The 17,013-nt window shown below is 37.9% G+C and overlaps 1 protein-coding gene across 1 annotated transcript; it reads left to right on the forward strand.

The window, feature by feature from the left end:
- Nucleotides 1-2,569: 2,569 nt before the first annotated feature.
- LOC148034811 (zinc-finger homeodomain protein 1-like) lies at nt 2,570-5,898 on the forward strand. The gene has a single exon (XM_087679788.1). It carries the CDS (start codon nt 3,650-3,652, stop codon nt 4,715-4,717), a length of 1,068 nt encoding a protein of 355 aa, XP_087535914.1. The 5' UTR covers nt 2,570-3,649; the 3' UTR covers nt 4,718-5,898.
- Nucleotides 5,899-17,013: the final 11,115 nt, after the last annotated feature.

The following is a 17,013-nucleotide window of genomic DNA, read 5'->3' on the forward strand; positions in this document are numbered from 1 at the left end:
CTCTAATATGGGATTGAGGTACTATTGGAAAAATGGGTAACTACTTGTACTCTCACCAAATGCTCAAATAGAGTAGCCACATTGGAGTTTTGCTTAAAACTAGTGGCACATCACAATTTTCTATGAAGTGAAGGTACTACCTACTTAGAAAACATTGATGACACATGCATTCAAGCATCCATATAGAAATCCAATGTATATCTTGCACATTAGGCTAATCTCGAGAACCCCCTCAATCACACTATTGAGGTGTTGCTCCAATACATATTTTAGTCTCTACAATTTAAATATCTCTTTGATGGAAGAATGTTGATGAATGAATCCCCTAGGTAAATATACTTAGAGTATTGTAAACATATCTAGAATTAGCTCATATGACATCATACATCTCTTGTGCTACTTGCCACAAAGGATACGCGTGTGTTAGTGCTCGGATATTTCCTTTTTCATAATATGCAATCATGGTATTCAATGTAGTTGCATGAGCATACATGTGGGATGAAGATTAAATAGTTTTTCCCTTGAATTTGTTGTCATCTATCAAACCTTGCTAAGGAGTGCATGCGAGTGCAACAAACCAAATTTGGAACTTCATCCTTACCACTACTTGAGGATACACAAACAATGAAACTTCACTCTCTTTACTACTACTTGTCAAAGAATTTTTGTATAAAGGAAGTGAAGATATGATTGCCAAGGGGGTTTCTTGTGAATGTGGACATATGCATGTTGCAGGTGAAGAAGAAAGTAAGATGTGTATGTCTAGAGCTTGGAATGACATCTCAATGCTCATTTAGAAATTTGAATGAATATGGGTATGAGGAGGAGGATATGTGATTATGAAGGGGCTTGTAGTGTTTCCTAACAATAAACAAAACAACCCTAATATCTATTACATGGGGATAATTTGGATGCTATGAAGTTGTTGGCTAACCATGACTATTCTCTCTAATAGGAAAGGTGTGTAATGGCTCAAAGTAAATGTTACCTGAAGAAATGTAATACATTAAAACTTTTGTTTGACTATACTATTAATTTCAATTTCTTGTCTTTGAATAAAAGTCTTCTTTTGTATAATATCAAAATTTCAATCATTATAATTCTTCCTTTTACAATAGAATAACACTAAAAATCCTTGTAGCATTCTTCTTCAAGTGCATGGAAACTACAAGGTGGGGTGCCACATGCTTCTTTCTCTTAGATGATATCATGTTGCTATACATTGGGTAAAGTAACATGGACTTACATGGCTTTGTCACAACGCTTGTCAAAACAATGCCTTAAACTACAAAAATGAGATGAAACTCATGTAGATTTCCCATGTTATAAGGTTGGTTGGCTCTCCATAAAAGGGAATCAATTATGTAATGAATGTTGAAAAGTCTCAAGACTTTAGGTATGTAAATAGATCTATATGATACTTGATTTGTGTGCTAATTCGCTATTAGTATTGTGGCAACACAAATGCTTTCCAATTTGTGTTTGCACGTTGAAATTACATACAAAACATCTCATGGGAATCTCAAAAGCTCACAAGTCACCATTATTTCTCCTTGGGAAATCCTTTTGGAAAACCCTTAGTCTTAAAAGAAAATTTTCTAAGTTTTGGACCATAATTTGAGGCAAGACCCAAGTGGACAATTATGATTCACAAAAGATCTCACACTAGGAAGCAATGTTGTATTGATTAGTTGACTAATTGTGGCCTAAAAATCAAGGCATGATGAATGTTAACTTTTACTTTTAGTTCGAATTTTACACTACAATGTAACAACCAAGTTTTATGAGCAATGGAGAGAGAGAGAGAGAGAGAGAGAGAGAGAGAGAGAGAGAGAGAGAGAGAGAGAGAGAGAGAGAGAGAGAGAGAGAGAGAGAGAGAGAGAGAGAGAGAGAGAGGTGTGTGTGTGTGTGTGTGTGTGTGATGGTAGGAGAGAGAGAGAGAGAGAGAGAGAGAGAGAGAGAGAGAGAGAGAGATTTTAACTTGGTAGGAAACAATCCCAATGTGCCCTAGGTGTATCCTACAATTCCAAGTTCTCAATCCAGAGAGAGAGAGAGAAAGTTCTCAATAGAGAGAGAGAGAGAGAGAGAGAGAGAGAGAGTGTGTGTGTGTGTGTGAATGCACATGCGATTGATTGTTAATAAAAAATCAAGATTTAATACAGCATGTCTTTGTAATTTAAGAAAATTAATATTAAAAATAACAAGTAAAAATACCCAAATGTAGATGATAAATATTGGCAAATATATCTAATTTGATTTTGGAAAGTCCTTGCAAAATTTTAAGTTATAGAGAGAGAGAGAGAGAGAGAGAGAGAGAGAGAGAGAGAGAGAGAGAGAGAGAGAGAGAGGTTATTATTTCAATTACAAGAGGTGGTTTTCTGCATCACACTAGAGCTTGACTGAGCGGAGGGACACACGCATAATATCCAAGTACTTAGGCCACTTTTAAGTTTATACATTATCTCCCGCTTGCTTATTAAACATCTCCTCCTCCTTCTTGAAGCTATTTTTATCTTGCATATACTCAGCTTATAGAGACTAGTCCAGCTGTAGCGAAATCATACTCTCTGAGAGAGAGAGAGAGAGAGAGAGAGAGAGCGTGAGCGAGCGAGAGGATCACAGAAATAGAGACAAGAGCTTGTCTCCTTTCCTTGCAACAGTCCAACTTGCTCATTTGATGAGGCTTGTGTCCCCTTGAATACACACACCCTCTCTTAAAACACAGTCCTCTCTCTCTCTCTCTTTTCACCCTTCTGAATCCTAATTCACTCGCTCCCTTCCCCACCCTTTCACCCCATAATTTGAGATGTGGCTCCTCCCTCCAGTCCTCCATACCTCTCTTCTCATAAGATGTCCCCTGCTCACAACTCCCAACAGCTTTGTTGGGCTGCCTAATCATTGATCCTCCTCCCTAATCCTCCAAAATTCTTGTCTTTCTCTGTGTGTTGACAATTTTTTAAGGTAACCTGCTCCTCTTGGGCTTAGCTCAGCTTATGTGAGAGAGAGAGAGAGAGAGAGAGAGAGAGAGAGAGATCTCCTTTCTCTTTCTCTGTGTGTTTCCCCTTTTTTAATATAGCTCCAGTTTGTTAGCCAGGGTCCCTCCCCCCCGCCCCCCGCCCCTTCTCTCTCTCTCTCTCTCTCTCTCTCTCTCTCTCTCGTGGGAGAAGGGGGAGAGGGAGATGTGGCTCCCTCTTCCACCCACAGTGTTTTTACTCTTTGTTGAGATGAGAGAGCGCACATTCTCTTCTTCATCTTCTTCTTTTGTTTCCTCCCCGTGCAACATCTTGGGCTGCCCATAAGTCTCTGTCTGATAATCCCCCTTCTGTTTTTTCACACTCAAAAGAGGATCTATCATATCATTTCATGCCATGCAAGATGGGGTTGGGTCACTGTGTCCAGGGAGAGTGACACTGCAAACACACTCAAAAAGGAGCAAAGGGCCATCAACAGGCCCATGAAGATACACACCTCTACTATAGCTGCTCTTTCCTTCTCCTCATAGCTTTGAATTCTTTTGTTTTGCCCCCTACCCCTCCCCCCCACTCAATCACGCTGTGACACGTGTGGCTGCTAAGTGGTGACAGCTCGTCTCTTCTCCTAGTTTGCAGCCAATCAGAGTGTGCCACCCAGTAATTGGGTCCTGGCACCAATGGAGCACCCGCATGATATGCCCTCTTCTTTCATGGCAACCAGCATACATGAGGCTGGTGGCAAAGTGATCAACCCATCAGCAGTTTCTGTCAACAAAGCAGCAGCAGCAGCACCACCACCACCACCACCCGGCGCTGCAGCTGCAGTTGCCGCCGCTACCGCCTCAGCCACTGCAACAGCAGGAAATGCCAGCAATGTTGGTTTTGCAGGAACAAACATCAATCTTGGATTAGCAGGTGGAATCTCCGGGGCTGAACCCCCGATAGCGTTGGTTCGAGGCAGTGATAACGACAATGGCAATGACAGCAACAACAATGGCTTGTCTAGGAGCAACAACAATGGGATGTCAAGAGGAGGCCCCCCTCACCCTCTGTTGGATGACCATGTGAGGCTGCCCTCTTCTATGGACTTGAAGCTGCAAAGGAAGCCAGTCAAGTATAGAGAATGCTTGAAGAACCACGCAGCTAACTTAGGTGGGCATGCCACTGATGGATGTGGGGAGTTCATGCCCAGTGGAGAAGAAGGCTCCATTGAAGCTCTCCGGTGCGCCGCCTGCAACTGCCATAGGAATTTCCACCGCCGAGAAGTCGAAGGCGAGCCAGCCCCTTGCGACTGTGTCTATGGCCCCTTCAGGGATGGCAAGAGGCTTGAACCCCTCTTCCCTTCTCCTCTCCCTCTCCCCTCCCCTACCCTGCTCCACCACCCGCGCCCCACCATTCCTGGCAGCGGCATGCCGCCGCCGCCCCAAATGATTATGGCCTTCAACAGCCAACCTCACCCTGACTCAGATGAGTATGATGGAGCCCTCATTTCCCCCCATTCATCCCTCAAGAAGCGGTTCCGTACAAAGTTCACCACAGAGCAGAAGGAGCAGATGCATACATTTGCAGAGAAGGTCGGATGGCGCATCCAGAAGCAGGATGAGGCAACTGTGCAGCAGTTCTGCGCGGACATTGGAGTGAAGAGGCATGTGCTGAAGGTGTGGATGCACAACAACAAGCACACCCTAGGCAAGAAGGCACCTGGGTGCCTTACCATGAGTGAAGATGAGATGAGGTCATCATGAGTTAGGGCACATTTGGTCTGCAGGTCTCCATCATCATCATCATCATCATCATCTTTACACTCTCAGCTAATCAAACTCCTTCAAACTCTTGATCACTGAAGGCTTTACTCCAAAGGTCCAATGTCTTTGGACCATCTAATTAGGAGTACTTCAGCTTGGAAAATATTAACTCCCAACAGTATTTAAGGTATTAACTCTTCTCAGTATCACTGATCTTCTAGTACTGCTCAAGTACTTAGATCTTTAGCTCCAAATGTACTTGAGATTCAAATTAAGTGTTTTAACAGTTGACGGTTCCGAAGCATTCGAGTGTTTGACACTATCTTATGTGGGGTTTGAAGCTGATTTAGTGCAGGATAACCTGAGGTTAAGCTGGCATGATCAAGTGCCACAATACCCTTCTTGAGTGCTTGTAGGTCTTAGCTTGTAATCTTTTCCCTGTTTCAGGGCCCAATCTTCTCAGCATTCTGATATTTGATGTGCTTACTCTCTTAACTTACCTACCATCATTTTAGAACATAATGATTTCAGTTGCTTCTTGCAAATTAAGTCAGGGATAGGGAAGTATACCAGAAGGTCTATAGTCAGAATCAAGTGAACTAATGATGGCTGCTGCAGAGGTTTGACATCAAATCATCAGTATCATGTGTGATCAATGTGTAAAGAAAGATTCAATGCTTCACAAAAATGAGAGTGCTATCAATAATCATGTGATGGGCTTCACTTCATGAATGTTGGATCAAATTTGCTTGACCTCACTACCTCTGTGAGCCTGAACTTGATGCTATCATATGATTCAAGCTGCCAAGATCTCACCATGTGCTTCTGTGCGGCTTGTGTGCGGGTTTCGGCTGCGGGCCCCACACAAGGTCAAGGAAAATGACAAGGAGGTGGTCCCCCTGTTCACAAATCCACATCTTCAAGAATCAAAAGGATTATAGAAGTGTAATATGGGCAAGGATGAGCTGGTTTTGCTTTTGTGTTAGTTGAGCTGATAAAGCTGCAGCTTCACGAGGCAAAGCTTTGTGATTATATCTATCTTCTCTTGGTGGCTTTACTGCAAAGCATATTTGCAGGGAAAAAGCTGGCGAGAGTCTGTGGTTTTGGGTGGAGTCCATTCTTGTGTTTTTTGTTTTTGTGTTGGTTTGGTTTACATATTCCTTTTTCTGTGCCTTGTGGGTTCAGCTTATATTTGTGCAGATGATGGGTCACTATGGCCTTTCACCATATGTTGCTTGCAAATGCTCAAACTTGTTTTTCTGGTGTGAGAAGCTAGAATTGGTGTAGGTGACCTACTCTCTCTCTCTCTCTCTCTCTCTCTCTCTCTCTCTCTCTCTCTCTCTCTCCACATAAAATACTTACCATGGTTACATGCACACACACACACACACACACATACATAGATTATTGTGTGTACACATAGGGTGTGTTTCCACACACACACACACACACACACACACACACACACACACACACACACACTCTCTCTCTCTCTCTCTCTCTCTCTCTCTCTCTCTCTCTCTCTCTCTCTCTCTCTCTCTCTCGTGCATATGTTCATGTAAAAGGTTATATTATAGTACACTTGCTTGCATGCATATAAACTTCCTTACACATGTCCATATGTATGTTTATGAGAGCATTTCAGAAAATTTGGGGTTTAGTATCAATGGAATGGCAAATTGTAGAAAATAAGGCTTAAGACCTTCGAAAAATCTTAGTTATACAAACATACAAGTGGTACGAAAGTATTTAAAACATGTGAATTTTGTACTTGAAGGTCTGGCTTTAATAGGCTAGAAAAAGGTGCACTTGAACAACCAAGATATATAAGAGAGTCTATCAAAAAGTGTGGCACCCTAGTAGGTAATACAGCCATAATTTTGTAGCACAAGAAGTTTTTGACATTTTCCCTTCTGGGAACATGAACTTTTTTTTGGGTTGTTTTCCCTTAAAGTGCTCAACATCATGCACTTATGCTTAGCAAGTGGGGGTTGATAGCCCATTGGCCCAATTGTACTTAGCTAAGTATGCTCTGTCCCTCCCAAAAGCTCATGATGTTGTCATAATTGACTATGTGGGAAATACAGTGGGAATTTGTTTAAAACTTCTTGTGTGTACCATGGTATATAAGATTATAGAATGAGAATGATATCTAAGAGTAGGGAATGTGAATGTTATCTATCTAGGATTGGATCTTGAAGGTGGAATAATATTGATCAACGCTAGACTATTTTAAAGCTTCTGTGGGGCCAAATGGATGATCATCTACATCTTTGATTCTTCTCTTGTGATTGTGTGGAAGATACTTTGATGTGTCATATGTGCATGTGTACGTACATATGCACATAGATAATATGTGCATATGCATTAGATAGTTTGATGTGTGTGTGTGTGTGTGTGTGTGTGTGTGTGTGTGTGTGTGTGTGTGTGTGTGTGTGTGTGTGTGTGTGTGTGTGTGTGTGTGTGTGTGTGTGTGTGTGTGTGTGTAAGTGCATGTGCACACATTAATTTTTGTATATATTTATGACAAGACACCATATCTTCACTATCAACGTTTTTCTTTTAGTAGGTGAATCTTCACTTTTTTGGCTAAAAGTAAGGATTCTCAAGTCAATTCAACTACTAATATAGTCATTTTTGAGCCCAAAAAATCAAGGTTTTTGGGTTTTTGTCAACTAAAATTTTCGTTTATAGAAGAGAGCTAGGCCTATCTATAGAATGTCATAGAGGAATATGCTAATTTTTTTGAAAAAATCTCTCAAGTTGAGGATTATTGCCAAGTTTTCTTCTATAGATAGGCCTAGCTCTCTTCTATAGATAGGCCTGTGTAAAAGCAATATTACATATTCCAAATATTACATAGCAAAAGCAATTGCCAAGTTGAGGATTATTCCCTTGATTGAAGTAATTCAATCATAGTATATATTCCAAATATTACATATTTTTCCAAACTCTAAGTTTGCTTAATGATTCCCTTTGTAGTTATGCACCATGCATCCACACAATTTAACCTTTGATCTTTCAATATTGACCCTATTTTGGTCTCTAGCATGTATGGTTTTAAATATATCGGCAATCTTTACTATCTAGTCCATCTTCTAATTCTTCATGTCATCCATTTAGGAAACTTACTTGAGCATGGGACTCAATAGCTAATTCTAAAGCACATGAAGTAAAAACACTTTTATTTCTAGTTGAAGCATATAAAGTTAAAAACACTAAGAAAGTGGGATACATGAAAATAAATATAGTTGAGTAAAAAATCTAAGATATATAGCCTAAGAACAATGGAACTCAACTCTTGTATTGAGCTCTTAATAAGGACATGGCTTGAGACAACAACATGAAAAGCCTTGTTAATGGGGGTTGAATAAGGTAGACTATAAACATGCAAAACCTACTCAATGAGAAATGTAGCTATTGACCTCAGATAAAATTTGGAGAAGTTGACTCGAACCTAAATTTAGATATAGCTAACGGTATAAGAGTGCCCCTCAAGTTAAGGCAAGGATTCTTTCCTAGACCATGTACCCTCCATCATAAATGCATTCAGCCATTGCAATGCAACTTGTATTGCACATTGTGATCTCTACATTTTAATTTGTGGTAGTTTTTGCATGAGACCATGATCTATGATAATGAGTGCTTGATTGGGGACTTATGTTGAAAGTTAGTGAATGAAGAGAGTATCCCCAAATGTTACAAATAGAGTGAAGGTCATGATAGATGCCTTGCATGAGTGACTTGGCTAATCCAATAGTGGTTACTCCTACTTGCAATGGCAAATATTCAAAAGCATTAGATTTTGTAGATTTGGTTGCATGTTGGTGCAATGGATCCTACAATCATACTTGGGGGTGTGGCCTTTCCTAACATGCATCTAGAAAAGAAAAGATAGATGCCAAGCACATATGGGAGGCCATTGTAGGATTTATGACTACTTTGGTGAGTGTTACGTGTGTTAGATTCATTTTTGAGGGACATGGAAAAAGCTTCAAGTTCATCATTCATGAGAGACTAGGCTTACACTTTGTGAATTATTTAGTGAGAGTATCACATTTATTTGCTCCCATTATGGAGGGATATGAAAAGAGTATTTTGCATTGTTTTAATAGATTTAATAGAATTGTGACTCCTCCTTATATGTAATATAACATTGGTGTTTTTCATAAACTACATTAGTTAGAGAAGCCACTAAATCATTTATTCTTCTTTTATATTTTGGACATGACTAGCTTGGTATTGACTTTATTATGGAATGTTTAATCTCATTTCATTCTCTTCCTCACTTTTAAATTTGACAAAAATAAAATTAAAAAATTGATGGCTAAAGGGAAACATGTATTGAATGATAATTTCAACATCTTAGTATTGGAAGCAAGGACTAGAATCTTTGGAATCATTAGAGGTTGTGACACGTAAATCAACTTCCTTAGTTAATCCTTATCACAAAGTTCATTAGACAATCTTTTAGTTACAACACAAAAATCATTCAATCAATCAATGGAAAAAACAACTCCTTGTATGAGGTTCAAACCCTTTATGATTAAAAGAAATGATTTCGCACTTAGGTTGTGTAATTCATTGTGTGTTCTTTTCTTCTCTTCTTAATACTTTCAGTTATACAAGAAAGAAGAAAGAAGATGAAAGTGATGAAGAAAGGAAGGGTGTGGAATTTGGTTATCTATGTTAAGTGAGTCGTTAAATTAGTGAAATTCTTTTTTTCTAAGGTGAACTTGGAAAAAATCAATTTTGGGTGCAAGGGGGTTTGATGAAGGAAGGGAAAGGGATGTATCTATGTGTGTGTGTGAGTGTGAGGATGAAATACCCTATTTCATTATAAAGTTAAGTAATCTAGATTGACTATAGGATCAAGGGATTAGTGAAATTCATGTCTCATTTTTGCTTTAAACCCCCTATCAAATATAGACAATGAAATACAATAGACCAAAGGTTTAATATATTAACAAAGGTGTATTGACTGCATGTTTATTAGAACTTTTATTTCAGGAGGTTGTATGCACATGCGAGATACCCAACTTTAAGCTTTTCTTCAAGCTTACATTAAGTATATGGTATATCTTTAATTATGTGTTTCTTTCTTATTGAAGTATTTGGAGTCAACTATTTCTTTATTTTTTTTAAAGTTATATTATATTCTTGTATGTAACTACCTTAGATTAAAGGCAGAAAGTAGAGATATGTTTATATGAAAACAATATAATTCAAGAAGTAAAAATCATATGGAGTTAAGGATTAAGCTTCTCAATGGTAGGCAAGCCTAAGTAGAGTAAACTTGATTGGTAATAGACAAGATTAAGGGTAGGTAACCTTGAATGGGAAGCTTGGAGAGTTATAAATTATGACTTTTAGAATTTGTCTTTTTCAAATACTTTTCATTATTTAATCAAAATGAACCAACAAAACTCAATAGAATGAGATCTTAGAGAGTGCTTACCTTATAGATGCAGATGGCTTCCCCTTTCATGCCCCAACACCTCATGTGCACTTATCTTTTCCTTTATTGTAGATTGAAGATCCTATAGTGGTTAGTTATCCTTTTTATGGTTATCTTGTAATTAACCTAGCTTGCTCCTTTTTGTTCATTATGGTCACCTTTTTTGTATTTAAAAATAGCCCCAAAGTGGTTGAAGATCCTCTCAAGTCTAAATTGCAGCTATTCCAAACTAAAGATAACACTTTTTAGGGGATATCTAAGAGCATCAATAGTGCCTCCTTGCTGTGGAGCAAGATTGGTTGGATCTTGTCAATCAAGTCCACAACCAACTCTAGTTCGCTCAGGCAAAGGTGATAACCCTATAGGCTCATGTTATGAGTCATGTGAGGATGAAAAAATCAAAGCAATTGGAGGAGCTTAGAGGGTGTCTTCTTTAGGAGATTTACGAAAAATAGGAGGATGCTACCCAACGTTTTCACACTGCCTCTTATAGAATCATGCTCCTAACTTTCAATGTTGCGATCTAGATGTAGATGCTAGGCTCTTGCTTAGGTAGGTCTTACTTTAGAGGCGAGTCTATCTCCCCTTGCTCAGGCAAATTCTACTTCAATCATATCTCCATCTTCTATCTCCTACCATTTTACCAATATTTACATCTAGCCACCAAATCTTTCCCCTATGCCACCCATTAAAAATATCTTTCCTTCAAATGCTCGAACAACAAAATGTGAAGTTGAAGAAGTGGCATCAAAGTGTTGTAGTAGGATACTCTTTGTTCCATATTTTGACTTGGAGGTTGAGGTCAAGTTCTTATTGAAGCACATCCCTAAGTCATCCCATGAGCGACTCCCTACCTCTTTGCAAACTATTGCATTGGCTCTTCCCCCCTCCTACTTCATCTAACATAGTCCTAGCTCCAACATGTTCTCCAAAGGTGTACAACTCAACTGCCCTTGAAACCCAAATAGGTGTTTGGAAGAAGAGTTTAAGGTCAAGGTCTATTTGGCCCACAATCAAAGAAGTCCATGACCACTTCATCTTGGACAAAGCCAGTGACCAAGGAAGCCCGGGGAGGACCTATTCAATGTCAAACTACAATGAAAGCAATCACAACAAGAATGCCTCTTAACTAAAGCACATGGAGAGTTTAGGCATGGAGTGCCTAGTGATTGTCTAAGATCTTTTGACTTCTGTACTCCTTAGCAACCAAAGGTATATTCTAGATATGAATTATAGGCATGAGAATATAAAGCATTTACATTAGTAAGACCAACAACCTTCTACTATTTATATTTACTTTCAACAAGTCAAAGTGAGGTCTAGATCTAGGTAGGGTTATTCTTAGCAATAGATAGTCACACAAATTTGTCGGCATAGTAAATCTTCCTCTATCATAAATTATGAGCGAAATTTTCATCAAGCAACTAATTGTAGTAGATCTTCGTTGTAGGCCTCTGTTCTACATGGAAACTTGAATCAGTTTTCACCAAGCAAGTAATTGCAGTAGATCTTAGTTGTAGGCCTCTCTTCTACATTGAAACTTGGAATGTTACTTTTGATTGATTGCTTAGGATTCATGGTTTTAATACTTCTTGTATCTTGTTGCTTGCAAAATATACTATATTGGCAAAAGACTTTGCCAACAAAATGATAAATCTTAAGTATTAGAAGGTGGTGCTTGGTAAAGAAGTGGCATGATTGTGTTTTGGTAGTGATATGTCTTTTCTCAAGTCTACTACAAGAATCTAAATAACATACGGGGCTTCTTTCTGCCGATAGCTTTCCCTTTTTTCTCACATTGTAGTACCTAACATATGTTTATCTAGCACTAGACTTGGTCTCCTATTCACATTGCACCAGCCTTGCTTTCATCTTTACTTGAACAACCTGGCTCATCCATTAGACTTAACCTCTTTCTGTGGCAGGCTTGCATGTGTGGCATCCTTGCTTGACTTGGGATAGGTCGACTTGGTGGCTTTCATGAGGGATAGTAACACATTGTTAGCTTGTCCCTTGGCTCACGAGCTAAGATTGTCCTCTCATCTATGCCCTTGGCCAAGATCAATTGCTTTAGGTAGTTCTTTAGATCTTGAATAGGGAAACAAGCTCGATGCATGACAAGAGAGTAGATTTGGAAACTAGGGATTTGGGCCCTTTTAGCTTTTTTTCACTGTATTCATTGGTATATCCATTAGAATAATTATTTTTACTTAGTGGTATATCCGTTAGAAATGTTCTTTACACATGTCGATATTTGTGCTACTATATAGACTCATATATATGCTAGCATAAGTGATGGTATTTGCATTGGTAATTACAATGGTCCCATTACTGATGCATGCATAGCAAATTTTTTACCGATGCATATTCCAATGGTGGGGTATGGCATTTCAAAGCAAATGCTCTTGTATTTCTGTCTTATTTTTTATTAGTATTCCCCTCATCTCTTGTAGTGCATGTTGGATACATGTGTGATTGCATACATACATATATACATATATCTATATAGATTCATACATATATTGAGGATATGTACAAATGAATGGGCTATTTTAAAGTTTTTTAAGCATTAAATTTAACCTAGCCAACAACAAAAATAGTATTTTGATAAAAAATTACCCTTATATTTTCCTTTCCATGGATTTGGTCAGTGAGTTAGAGAAACGGGTTATGCTAACTTGAAATTAGTGTAGTAATACTAACTACTAGTAGTTATGGTGCCGAGTTAGTCACATGAATCCATGAGGGATTGATATTGAGATATGTTGAAGGACATTTTCCTTCCATTATTGGTCCTTGGTCTATAGTAAATGGTACCTAGCGATTTGATTTTCTACTTGACACATTCCAAGAAGAATAAACCAATAAAAGAGAAACATGTGATCTTGAGGTTGAGTACTAGTTGAGTCATATGGGACACTTAGCTACATCATGTTCTAAATATGATAAGAGTTGACAATATCTTATAGCTCAATGCAATCACACATTAAGTTATAAGACTTTGGTTTGATGCTATGTTGGTGGCTCTTTCATAGTTAGGTGTTTCTCTAGCCTTTAGATTAATGCACATTATTATGGAAGATCAACATGTTTTTAATAACTTGACAGACTGTAAATCTAGTTCAAAAATTATGGGTGGTCTTGTTTGAGAATAAAAACTCCATTTAAGAGGGGAGATGCCATGTGATGTACAAGATTGAACACGTGATACATGGACATGATTGCATGGTGAGTAACACAACTTGCATGACACTATGATGGTGATCCTCACCATGCATTAATTTAGGAGAGGATTGAATGCCCTGGAAAATTAGTGATATTGATGGTTTGGATTGACGCCTTCATGGAATTGTAGAAAAGAAGGCTTGAGCCTCTATGTCTAACTGGAGAACACATCACTGCTAACATATTTTTTCGAAGAAATAATTGAATGATCCCAACAACTAAAATCCATCATGGTACAAATTTCGTCAGATTATGAGGATGCATTGTCTTAGTAAGAGGGCTCAAATATGGAATTTGCAATAGACTTGATGATGACTTACGCTTTTATCAAGGTAAGTTAGTTATCCCAAAGGTAAACAACCTTAGGCACCAACTTTTAAGTGAGTTATGATACTCTATTGATATGCATCTAGTAATATAAAGAACACAAGTTGTTCTAAAAAGTTGGTGTTATTGGCTTAATAGGTTTAAGGATGTCCTACCATGTTTTTATTATCATCCTAATATGTTTAAGGAATTTGCAATGTTGATGATGGCTTACACTTTTATAAGGGTACTTTAGTCATCCCCAAAGGTAGGTGACCTTTAGGCAAAACTTTTAAGTGACCTATGATAAGCATATTGTTAGGCATCTAGTAATACATAGAACATAGGTTGGTCTAAAATTTTGGTGTTTTTGGCTTGAAATGTTTGAGGATGTCCATGAGTACGTGTTACCTCGTGTCCTTCAGTCTTGTGGACAATAATCAAAAGCACTTATTTGTGGATCATTTAGCAAACTAGAAATGAAGTTGTCTTTCAAAAGAAGTCCTCTAATGGAGACTTGGGATTGAGGAAGTTGTTGCTTTTGCATAATGACATGCATAATGAAAAAATCATTGCCAAGAAAGCTACGAGTGTGGTCAAGCCCCTCAAGGTTTTCCTCTCCAAAAATGAGAAGGAGATGTTGAAGCAAAAGGAGATGCAAGCCATTGAAATTCTCCTACCACTCAAAGAATGCATCTAAACATGAAGATGTACAACATAACAATATGCAAGAAGAGGGAAGTCCCATTTTTGGAAGATTGGGCTCCAGATAAGACCTAATTAGGCATAATTCTCCCATTACACATTGACACAACACCTCCATTTTGTTGAAGTACCAAAGAATTATTGAATCAATCATTGATAATCTTATGACCCAATTAGGCATAACTCTCCCATAACACATTGGCACAACACATCCATTTTGTTGAAATACTAAAGAGTTATTGTATCAATCATTGATAATCTTATGATAAGCTTAAATCCAGTTGATAGGCTATACTCAAAATTCTTGTAAATATTCACTTGTTTGAAATAAACACTATATTAGGGAATTTGGGAGTTTCCATGCACTTTGGGAACCCCCAATACCTTTATTATATTGACCACATGGTCAAATCTTGTTGACTTACTTAAAGGTGGAGTCTACCCTAAATACTATATAAAAGAACCTTTCCAAATCCCACTTTCAAATATGGATCAAGATTTAGGTACATGGTCAAATATTTATCACTTATTTGAAATTAGGACTTGGGAAATCCCCAAATTCTCTAATATGGTGTTAATACAAATTACCATATTCTCAAAATAAAAAATCAACAAATTCAGTTATAGTAGCCATACCTGGTATCCATTAACAACAACTCTTCTTTTCCAAATGCAAAATAGGACGAGAAACCACCACAACTCTTTCAAATTATGGAAGGAAATCCAAGATCTTACGATAATATACCCAATCTACTCAATTAGATACAAATAGAATGGTTGCAAATATATGGACATCAAAACAACTATGCAAAGTGACAACCAACCCACCTAACAACATTACCATTTAAACTCTAAAAAGATGTTGCCAAGTGCTTACCTTCTAAATATAACTCCAATTTTGAAGAATAAAAATGCATGACAATATACACATAAGGTAATCAAAGAAAGCTCACATTAATAGATTCGAGCTAACAATTAGTATCATTTAGATCAAACATTTTGCAAGGCCAATCTGAGACATTCTAGAAAATGCTACTACCTTAGAAAAATAGCAAGATATAGTCCAATATGCCAACAACAATTAGTAACTCATAAACATATGTATTCAATTTGTGGTTATTGAGCAATTCCCCCACATCCATGGCTACTATAGTTCAATATGCCAACAACAATTAGTAACTCATAAATATATGTATTCAATTTGTGGTTATTGAGCAATTCCCCCACATCCATGGCTACTATAAAAGAAAAGGAAAAAATGAACACAAGGTAGACCATGAAAGACTAGTTAAAAGCATATGAACACACTAGTTTCCCATTAAAAACATTTTCTAGGTTTTATATGAGAACCTCCAACCTACCCCTTCCTTACTTTATCTAAGCCCTTCATTAGACTTGACACTATCCAATTTACAATGAGAGAGCCTAAAGGTACAATATTAAACATATTTTCCAAAAAAAAAAAACTCTAATATTGATTATCAACATGCTTTTTCTCAAATTTTGCAAGTTATTTGTAATGTTCATGAAGAACTAATGTAAAAATGAATTATGAATGTTCAAAAACATCTACAAATTTTAAAGTAGAAGTCTTTAAAAGCTTGAATTTCACAAAACATTTTAGTATAGGAATCACAATTTAAATAAGGCCTAAATTTGGTGACTTACATGCTTGCTTTTGGCTATTTTTCCCATCAAAACAAGTAAAAAATTATTATGTACATCAAACAACATGTCTTGTTGAAAACATTAGCTATCATTTTTCACTGACATTATGTATACATACCTCAATTTCTAGGCAGTTTGAGTCTTACTGTAGATAAATGGAAGGTATTTCAACAAATTTAGCTATTACATGAAATTTTGATTTAAAAATCCCTCCAAAAATTTGAGCTAAAGATTTTGTGTTTGTTACATGGGTCGTATGAATAAGAACGACTTTAGGGGACTTTCTCATGAGGCGTTTCTTCACAGCACCTACATAACCAAAATTGAATGTTGTAAGTTTTGAGATTGCCTTCCCCCCACCACAGATTACAATGGTCAATCATTGCCACTGATCGATCCAAGTCACTTGGTGATCACATCATTGCTTCACGCAGGTTTGGGATGGGGTGACTTGCAATAAGCGATGAACATGTCAAAACGATCAAGAGAGTGCACAAACAATTGGACAAAAGATATGGAAAGGAATACTTTACCCCAAAAATTACGGATACATTTTATAACACATCGTGGGAATGCAAAAACCTTAGCCTTTTAGTTCATTGTTCCTTCGTGAAACACCTTGCGGTAAGGTGCTCCTATAATTCTCAAAGGAAAGAAAAACTCACTATCCAAAGTTTCATGGGTTTACCCTAGTTTTCATGACATAGTGTGTGACTATTGTTCACCAAAAGCCAAGGTTTAATGTAAAACTAGGCGCTCCGCGTGCCTAGACTCAGCCCGGCGCTTCGCACCGGGGCGGGCGCGATTTTTGCGGGCGGGGGCGGGTGCTGGACGCGTGGCACCCACCCCTGCGTTCTCTTTTTTTCTTGTGGGGCAAGTGGGCGGCTGCCACATGGCACCCGCCCCTCACCTCTCATTAACTAATAGTAAAGAT

This window comes from Lygodium microphyllum, chromosome 6 (genome assembly GCF_053477565.2).
Source record: "Lygodium microphyllum isolate KBCC chromosome 6, Lygodium_microphyllum_v1.1.10, whole genome shotgun sequence".
Lineage (NCBI taxonomy): Eukaryota > Viridiplantae > Streptophyta > Polypodiopsida > Schizaeales > Lygodiaceae > Lygodium > Lygodium microphyllum.

Coding starts and splice junctions, on each gene's coding strand:
- LOC148034811 (XM_087679788.1), top strand. CDS start 3,650: ATGGAGCACCCGCATGATATGCCCTCTTCTTTCATGGCAACCAGCATA.